The sequence below is a fragment of the Solanum stenotomum genome, unplaced genomic scaffold (genome assembly GCF_019186545.1).
Source record: "Solanum stenotomum isolate F172 unplaced genomic scaffold, ASM1918654v1 scaffold14764, whole genome shotgun sequence".
NCBI classification, from domain to species: Eukaryota; Viridiplantae; Streptophyta; class Magnoliopsida; order Solanales; family Solanaceae; genus Solanum; species Solanum stenotomum.
The window spans coordinates 49,702-60,046 of NW_026023201.1; the positions used below are offsets into that span (position 1 = coordinate 49,702).

General features: G+C 40.4%; 1 protein-coding gene across 1 annotated transcript; it reads right to left on the reverse strand.

Annotated features, from left to right (window-relative positions):
• Positions 1 to 412: 412 nt before the first annotated feature.
• On the reverse strand, positions 413 to 2,823 carry LOC125850180 (uncharacterized). Its single transcript, XM_049530063.1, has 3 exons — positions 2,445 to 2,823; positions 1,128 to 1,477; positions 413 to 544 (listed from the first exon to the last, which is right to left on the reverse strand). The coding sequence occupies exons 1-3, from the start codon at positions 2,821 to 2,823 to the stop codon at positions 413 to 415; spliced, it is 861 nt and encodes a 286-aa protein (XP_049386020.1).
• Positions 2,824 to 10,345: the final 7,522 nt, after the last annotated feature.

The window sequence follows — 10,345 nt, forward strand, 5'->3', positions numbered from 1 at the left end:
ATGAGTACACTTTTGACAAGATAGTTATGGGGTTTGGGATACTAACCTTTTGTGCTATTGGGATGCTAGGAAGCAATGAAATTCGACTCCAAGAACAAATAAATCAACCAAAATACAATAAAGATGCAGTGATATTGAAAATAAGACTAGGTGTAAGCTTGTAATGTTTGAAAATGAGGGAAAGCATAGTAGATTCAAACTTTTAAACCTTTGGCTTGCAAAACCGTCTAGTTTTCGCCCGTTCGGCGACATTAGTCCCGATCGCTGATCAATTCGGCGTAATGCCAAATAGTCATTTGCCCCACCAAAGTTTACAGACCCTCCCTGTTGTGTAGGAGTCCAAACGGCGGTCTCTGTCGAGATCGCCGACACTATCGACGGTTTGCCAATAATTTCTTGTGCTCACCGATTTTTATAGACTCAAATGCAAGCTGATCTTGAGTCTAAGGTGGTCTAGTTTGGAGTCACCGAACCGTTTGGCGATTCGCTGATTAGACCTTTTGCTCACCAATTTGCACTTTTTGTTCACTCTCCACACTTCCATCTGCACAATCAACACACCATTATTTTATCAAAGCAACATAAAGCAATAACGGTTTTTGGGTTGCCTTCCAAATAGCACCTTAGTTAACGTCGTGGCACGACGCAACAATGCCTTTAGGTGTCTTCCAAATACACCACTTCAACCAAAGAAATCTCTTGACACTCCCCAAAATATAATTTCAGACGTTGACTGTTCACTTTAAATGAAGGTCCTTCTTGATCTTCAACTTCTATGGCACCATTGGTGAACACTCGCGTTACTCTAAAAGGTCAAGACCATTTGGATTTGAGCTTTTCGGGAAAGAGTCTAAGTCGAGAGTTGTATAACAAAACCCAATCTCCTACCTTGAAGTCCCGCTTGAGTATCCGAGCGTCATGCCACTTCTTCATCTTCTCTTTGTAGATGGCTGGACTTTCATACGATCTGAGTCTAAATTCATCTAGTTCGTTCAACTGCTCTACCCTTTCCCTTGAAGATTTTGACCAGTCCAAATTTAAAGCTTTTAATGCCCACAATGCTTTGTGTTCTAACTCGACGGGAAAATGACAAGCCTTAACATAAACCAACTGATATGGAGACATACCGATAGGTGTTTTGTAAGCGGTTCGATATGCCATAGTGCATCATCGAGTTTCCTAGACCAGTTAGTTCTGTTGACATTTACTGTCTTTGCCAAGATGCTTTTGATTTCCCAATTTGACACTTCAACTTGGCCACTTGTTTGGAGATGATATGGGGTTGCTACTTTGTGTTTCACCCCATATTTGCTCAATGCCATTGAAAACCACCTATTGCAAAAGTGGGACCCCCCATCGCTAATGATTGCCCTCGGAGTGCCAAATCTTTCGAAGATGTAGCGTTTCAGAAATTGTACAACGCTTTTTCCTTTGTTGTTTGGAAATGCAATGGCTTCCACCCGTTTGGAAACATAATCTACAGCCACCAAGATATATTTATTTCCAAATGAGCTCACAAATGGGCCCATGAAATCGATCCCCTATATATCGAATAGCTCAACCTCTAAAACAGGAGTGAGAGGTAATTCGTGTCTTCTAGACACTTTGCTTTGCTGCTGATATTGAGAGCATTTCTTCGCAAATTCATGTGCATCCTTGTAGAGGGACGACCAATAATATCCACTCTGGAGAACTTTAGTGGCGGTGCGAATACCACCATGGTGACCTCCCACTGGAGATGTATGATAAGCATGGAGAATTTCTACCGCTTCTTCTTCCGAAACACACCTTCTAATGACATTGTCAACACACTCTCAAAACAAGTATGGTTCAACCCAAAAATACTTTTTAACATCGAACATGAACCTCTTATGTTGGTAAAAGGTCAACTCATCCGGCATCAGCTCACACATACCATGGCGTACGTTTGAGAGATATTGCTAACACTTGTTTATCGAGGAAGGAGTCGTCTATGTCGACCTCATGCTCAACATTTTCCCTTACTTTCAACCTTGATAAGTGATCAACCACTTGATTTTTGCATCCTTTTCGATCTTTTACCTCAAAATCAAATTCTTGTAATAGTACCACCCACATTATAAATCTTGGGTTTGCATTTTTCTTTGCCATCAAGTAACGCAGTGCAAAATGATCAGTATGTACAATTAGTTTGGCGCTTAGCAAGTATGCCCGGAACTTTTCAAATGTATAGACTACAGCAAGAAACTCTTGTTTAGTGACCGTATAATTTTGCTAGGCACTATTTAAAGTCTTGCTTGTGTAATAAATTGGGTGAAATAGTTTGTTGTGCTTTTTCCCCAACACGACCCCCAATGCTATACCGCTAGCATCACACATTAATTCAAAAGATTCTGACCAACTAAGGCTAATGATAATTGGGGTTGATACTAGTGTCTCTTTCAAATAATGAAATGCAGCCATACATGCATCATTAAAATAGAATTTCACTTCCTTCTCTAAGAGTTTGCATAATAGGTGTGCAATCTTTGAGAAGTCTTTAATGAACCTTCGGTAGAACCCTGCATGCCCCAAGAAGCTGCGAACACCCTTCACTGAAATTGGCAGGGGTAATTTCTCAATGACCTCAATTTTTGCCTTGTCAACTTCCATCCCCTTTTGCGACACCTTGTGCCCAAGAAAGATACCTTCTTTCACCATAAAATGACATTTCCCCCAATTCAGAACCAGATTCATTTCTATGCATCTTTGGATTACCTGCCCTAAGTGTGTCAAGCATTCTTCAAATGTATCCCCTACGACTGAGAAGTCGTCCATGAATACCTCCATAGAGTCTTCAACCATATCCACAAAAATAGACAACATGCAATGCTGAAATGTTGCTGGGGCATTACATAGCCTAAAGGACATCCTTTTGAATGAAAATGTTCCTTAAGGGCAAGTAAAAGTGGTTTTCTCTTGGTCTTCTGGCGCAATAGAGATTTGATTGTAACCGGAGTACCCATCCAAATAACAATACCACCCTCTTTGTGATAATCAATCAATCATCTGGTCCATAAAAGGCATTGGAAAATAGTATTTCTCGGTCCATGAGTTAAGCTTTCGATAGTCCATGCATACTTTCCACCCAATCACTGGTCTAGTTGACACAAGTTCTCCTTTTGCATTTGGGACTACGGTTATACCTCCTTTTTTCGATACATATTGCACCGTACTTACCTACTTACTATCTACAATAGGGTAGATCACTCCCGCATCTAGCCACTTGATGATCTCCTTTTTCACCACCTCTTGCATTGGAGTGTTCAATCTCCGTTGATGCTCTACACTAGGTTTACATTCACTGTCGAGCCGAATCTTGTGAGTACAGATGCTAGGAGAAATTCCTACTATATCGGCTATTGTCCATCTAATAGCTTTTATATGCTTCCGCAATACCTCAATGAGCAATTTCACATGCCTTTCAAGAAAATCGGTTGCGATAATCACAGGTAAATTATTATTGGATCCTAAGAAGGCATATTTGAGATGAGAGGGTAGGGCTTTTAACTCTAGATTCGGTGGTTCTTCTGTTGATGACTTTGCAGGTGGACTTTCTCTGTTTTTAGGTCGATATCCAACTTGATTGGATTCCTTGAATATACTTCTAACCCTTATAAGGAAGCTACCACTTCCTCATAGCCTTGAACTTCGAATTCATCATAATTGGTAAGTACAAATTCAAAGGGTTCGTTCTTGCGCATTAAATGGCTTACACTTGCCACTGCCTCATCTATAACATCCTCAGTAGAAACTATATGGATATTACTTGGTTGCTTCATGGATTTACAGCTATTGAAAGTCATCTCTTCATCATTCACATGGAACTTCAATTTCCCACTTTCGACATCCACCAATGCTCTCCCGGTGGCTAAGAGTGGCCTTCCCAAAATAATGGGGATTTCAGCATCGATCTCATAATCTAGAATCACAAAATCAGTCGAAAAGATGAACCGATCTACTTTTACCAATATGTCATAGAGTATCCCCACTGGGTGCTTGATTGACCGATCAGCCATAAGGAGTCTCATTGTGGTTGCCTTTGGTTTACCCAAACCAAGTTGCTTGTATATTGCATAGGGCATCAAGTTAATGCTTGCTCCTAAATCGCACAAAGCTTTAGCAAATTGGAGCATGCCAATTGTGCACGGGATTGTGAATGCCCCAGGATCTTCTCTCTTAGTGATTGACTCATTTGTCATAATTGCACTGCAACTATGGGGCACCTCAATCGTTTCATAGTCCAAGCTCCTCTTCTTTGTAACCAGCTCTTTCATGAATTTGGCGTACCCTGGTATTTCCAACAATGCTTCCACCAGAGGAAGGTTAATTGATAAGTTATTGAATACCGACAATTTTTTTTTGAACTTCTCATCTTCATTCTTCTTTTTCAAACGTTGAGGAAATGCTGGAAGTATTTTGGGTAAAGGGTGCGTGACTTTTGGAACTTGAACATGTTGTTCTGCATCCTCTTATGGTTCTTTGGCAAGGTTTTGTGGAATAGGCAATTCTTGTTCCTTTATACCCTGGCTCTCTTCCTGCATTCGAGGATCCTCATCCTCCATCACATTCCCTTTTGCCATTTTTCTACTACGGGTAACTACTGCCAACCCTCTTTCATTATCTTCCATCAGTGTCCTGGAGGTTAATTGAACTGATAATAGACTCAATTGACCTTCTAGCATTCTGATGGCATCATCATGAGAATTCACTTTACTGTTTAATGATGAAAAGTCATCTCTCATCCCTTTTAGCAAATCATCAGAGCCTTCAACTTTATCAAGTATGCATGACAATAGATCATTTACCCAAGGACTACTTGCACTCCCTTTTGATTTCGGGCTTTCACTCGATTGAGTATGGTCTTCCTCATGGTCATCTTGCTCAGCCCAATCATGGAAATATCTCTTTGGTTCTTCACTCCTATAATGGTTCCAACCTTGATTTTTGCCCCGCTGTTGATACCGTGGGTGGAAAACCTCCTCATATCTTGTGGTGTTCCAACTTTGATTCTTCCTCGGTCTTAAGTAACTAGATGAAGAACCCTCCTCAACTCGAAATACTCCACACGTCCCCTTCATGTGCTCTTGTATCACTTCCATTTGAGACAACATCTTTTTGATGTTTTCGTCCCTCTCCCTTTCTTTATCGAGTTGTTCTTGCATTAATCTGAAGCACAGTGGGGAAACTTGGTCATCTTTTGTGTACCATGCTTGATTTACTCTAGTCATGCCATCTAGGAGGAATGAGGCTACTTCAAATGATTGTAACATTATTTCTCCTTGCACTAGCTGATCAACTATCCCTTTATTAACCGAATCCAGACTACGGTAAAAGTATTGGAGCAACAATTCACCTGGCAGCCCATGCTTTGGGAACTTACAGAAAAATCACTTGAACCTTGTCCATGATTCGTGAATTGGTTCACCCTCCTTTTGCTTGAAATTTTGAATGTTGTCTCTTAGTTTCATCATTCTTGATGGAGGAAATAATCTTTTGTGAAATGCCATAACTAGCTCCTCCCATGATTTGTTGCAATTGTTTGGAAGCTTGACCAACCATTTAGTTCCCCCGGTCAATGATAATGGAAATAAGCGAAGCCATATGGATTCTTGAGATAGATTCTTGAACGATAAAAGGGTGCACACTTCCACAAAGCTTCGTATATGTTCGTACGGATCTTCATGCTCTAACCCTCCAAATAAACCTCTTGAATGTATGAGCTGGAGTGTTGCACTAGTAACTTAGAACATTGCATTTTCGTCGACTTGTGGCTTGCAAATTGCACCCATCTCGCCCACGTGGGCAGGGTTATAAACACTATTAACATCATTGATGTCGTCTCGATGAAAAGCACCACCCGCTGGGTGACCCGCTTGACAACTATTCTCCCCGTTTGCACTCATATGTCTGTTGTGACACACACATACTCAAAACAAAACTGAAGATTAAGTGAGTAAACTATAACTAAGAAGAAGAAAAATTCTACTAATCTAAGAATTCTCAAATAACACCACTCCCCGACAGCGTGCCATTTTGATGTTTGCGTAATCAAGACACAACTTCCGATGCAAGTGTCTACGATCGTACAATAGTTTAGTAACCCAACCAAGGGTTGGGATCGTTCCCAAGAGAGTGGTTTTGAGAATTAATAGAAAAATAAAACTTAGTTCTAACTAGCCGTAGCTAAAGACATTAACGATTAAAAACATTGTAAATTAAAGAGGGACACACGAGTGTCAATTAACAATGGGGGGTTTCGTCACAAGTAGGTAAAAACAACAAAATAAACAAGGGTTTCTAAGTAATGAGACGGGATCCTTGGTATGTGACGGGAATATGGGTTGAGCTAGATTATTGGGTACATGCTTTTGATAGAAGATTCATATAGTAATTGTGATTAGGCTAGACTTTAAGGGGGATAAGCTCTCTCTTGAGCAATTTACCCCGTTTCAAAAGCGTTCCTCTTGGACACCCACTTGCTACATGAAGACCAACCTACGCCTTAACCCACTCACTCTCTCGAGCTGAGTGTGTGGACATAGGACTAGGGTTCACTCTCTCGAGTTGAACCTCATGTCGACCCACTCACACTAGCCATTAATCTAGTGGTCTTAGTTTTACGACCTTTCTCTCTCGCAAGCCAAAAACACATAAATAAACTTGTATTTGCAACTCCAAATTCATTAAATTCATCCACAACCACTAAACGAAATCACAATTAAACTACGATTAAACTATCAGCAAACAAGACCCAACAATTATCTTAGCTCATAATCGCTAAATCATACCCCAAGATTGGGGTTTTTTAGCTACACATTAAGAGATAGAAATTTATACCTAAATTTGCTTGCATTCAAATGGGTATGAAGGTTTAAGTTTTGTTACAGACCAAGAATGAAGAATCCAAAAGACCCAAGTCCAAATCCTTGGAGATGAAACCCTCTTTTTCTTCAAGTCTTCAAAGCCCTCTCAAACTCAAAGAAAAAAAAACTAAAAAGTACTATTCTATATGAAAATTATAATAATTGTTCGACTCCTAAAACTATAACACTAACTAGTATTTATAGTTTTCACAGACTTGTGCTGCAGCGGATCATTCGACGTCATTAGTTGGAATAGACGAACAGCTCGGCGATTCACTCTTTGGTGTACTTCATCGCCGTCTTGCACCAGCCTTCAACATCGTTGTACTCTAGGTCATTGGGAGACATGGTACTGCTTCGCGGAACTTCTCGGTAATGCACTGACTGCTCCCTATCTCTGCCAACTTGATCCTTTCCTTCGGGGCTCAGCACACTAGAACAAAAGGTAAAGTAAAACCTTTCGGTGACTCGCCAAGTGGACTCGGCGATCCTCATGCCTTCATTTCTTCGTTCTTCTCAGCTTTTTCGTTCCTTTTTGTGACGTAGTGTCCATGCTTTCCTTTAAACATCAAATATCTGAAACTTAATGGTTTTCATTAGATATTGAGATAAAATAAGCATTTGAGGACACAATTTCTATTAAAATATAGCCCTAAATGAGTCCAATTTGTGGACTTATTAGTGAGCCAGTGTTATTCGTAAGAAAGAAAGATGACTTACTGAGAATGTGTATCAATTATCGATAGCTGAATAAGGTGACTATAAAGAATAAGTATCCCCTTCCGAGGATCGATGAATTATTTGATCAATTACAAGGTGCTTAGTGATTCTCAAAGATTGATTTAAGATCATTATACCACCAGGTACGAGTTCGGGAGAAAGACATTCGAAAGACAACTTTTAGAACCATATATGGACACTTTGAGTTCTTTGTAATGTCTTTTGGGTTAACTTATGCCCCAGCAGTGTTCATGGACCTGATGAATAGTATATTCAGGCCGTATTTAGACTTGTTTGTGATTGTAATTATTGATGATATTTTGGTGTATTCACATTCAAAAGCTTAGCATGTTGATCATCTGCGAGTAGTCCTTTAGGTTCTTCGAGATCGAGAACTTTATGAAAAGTCTTCCAAGTGTGAGTTCTGGTTGGACTCTGTAGCTTTCTTAGGCCATATTGTATCAGGCATTACAGTTGATACACAAAAGATTGAGGCCGTAAAGACTTGGCCCAGACCCATGACTCCGATTGAGGTTCGTAGTTTCTTAGGATTAGCTGGGTACTACAGAAGGTTTGTAGAGGGGTTTTCTTCACTTTCAGCACCGTTAATGAAGTTGACTCAAAAAGCAGCTAAGTTCCAGTGGACTGAGGCTTGCGAGCATAGTTTCCAGGAGCTGAAGGACATGTTGACTTCAACAGCAGTTCTAGCATTGCCAGAGGGTTTATAGGGCTATGCGGTGTACTGTGATACTTCTGGTGTTGGGTTGGGATGTGTTCTGACGCAACATGGTAAGGTTATCGCATATGTTTCAAGGCATTTGAGGAAACATGAGAAGAACTATCCGACCCACGATTTAGAGTTGGCTGCAGTTGTGCATGTGTTAAAGATCTGGAGACACTATTTGTATGGCATTAATGTTGACATCTTCACATATCATAAAATACTTCAATATATCTTTAGACAAAATGAGTTAAATCTGCGACTGTGTCGATGGCTTGAGTTACTGAAAGACTACGATGTGGATATTTTATATCATCCAGGAAATGTGAATGTGGTAGCTGATGCCCTCAATAGTTTATCCTATTTAGGTGTGGAGAAGCGTGAGAGCTTCATCGATTAGCTAACTTGGGTCAGGTTGTTAGAGGCAGACGATAGTGGGGTCACAATTCAGGACACAGCCGTATCATCTCTAGTTTTGGAGGTAAAAGAACGACAACACGAGGAACCTAGCTTAGAGCAGCTCAGAGCCAAGGCTCATGATCAATAGTCTTTAACATTTGATATAGCAGGAGATGGAGTCCTCAGATATAACAGTCGATTGTGTGTTCCAGATGTTGCATGGCTTCAACATCAGATTATGGAAGGGGCACATCATTCCAGTTATTCTATTCACCCTGGTTCGATGAAGATGTACCATGATATTAAGGAGATCTATTGGTGGCATGGGAAGAAGAAGGACGTTGCTAAGTTTGTGGCATAATGTCCTATCTGCCAACAAGTGAAAGTTGAGCACCAAAAGCCCGCTGGGCCAGTCCAGGAGATAGTCATTCCTTTGTGGAAGTGAGAAGCAATTAATATGGATTTTATCACATGGTTACCTCAATTGCGTCGTAAGTTGACTCTATTTGGGTAATTGTTGACAGACTAACAAAATCAGCCTACTTCTTACCAGTTAGGCTTACTTTTACAGCTGAAGACTATGAAAGGTTATATATTAGAGAGATTGTTAGGCTACATGGTGTCCCATTATCTATTATATCTGATAGAGGATCACAATTTACTGCTAACTTCTGGAAGTCTTTCGAGAAAGGACTGGGGACACAAGTTAATCTTAGTACAACCTTTCACCCTCAGACAGATGGCCAGGCTGAGCACATAATTTTGACACTCAAGGATATGTTATGGGCGTGCGCTCTAGACTTCAAGGGAAGTTGGGATGACCACTTGCCACTTATTGAGTTCGCATACAATAATAGTTATCATTCCAGCATTGGGATGACACCTTATGAGGCTTTGTATGGGTGAAAATGTAGATCCTCCATTAGATGGTTCTAGGTAGATGAGTCAGTGTTGATTGGACCCGACTTAGTACAGCAGACAGTGAAGCAGGTTAAGCTTATTCGGGAGAGGTTTCTAATAGCTCAAAGCCGACAAAAGTCATACTCAGATGTGCGACGAAGGGACTTAGAGTTTTGTGTCGATGACTGGGTATTCTTAAAAGTCTCGCCTATGAAGGGGGTTATGAGATTTGGCAAGAAAGGCAAGCTTAGTCCAAGATTCATTAGGCAATACCGAATCCTTCAGAGGGTAGGACGAGTGGCTTATGAGTTAGAATTGAATTCAGGGCTAAAATATGTTCATCCAGTTTTCCATGTATAGATTCTATGGAAGTGCTTAGGAGACCCTTCTCGGGTTATCCCAGTTGAGGATGTTCAGATCACAGAAGAGTTATCATACGAGGAAACTCCAGTTGCCATATTAGATCGACATGTCCGTAAATTGAGGACCAAAGAGGTGGCTTTGGTTAATCTATTTTGGAGAAACAAGAATAGAGAATAGGTGACATGGGAAGCTGAGGATGGTATGAAGTCTAAATATCCTCCCTTGTTTCATACCCCAGGGTGATGACATATCAGTTTATATTAGTGTAGTGAGGTAAGATACCTATCTGATTTCTTATATTGTTTCTTATTATTATGGTTGTTGTCGTTGTATTTTTGCTCGCATTATTATTACGGAG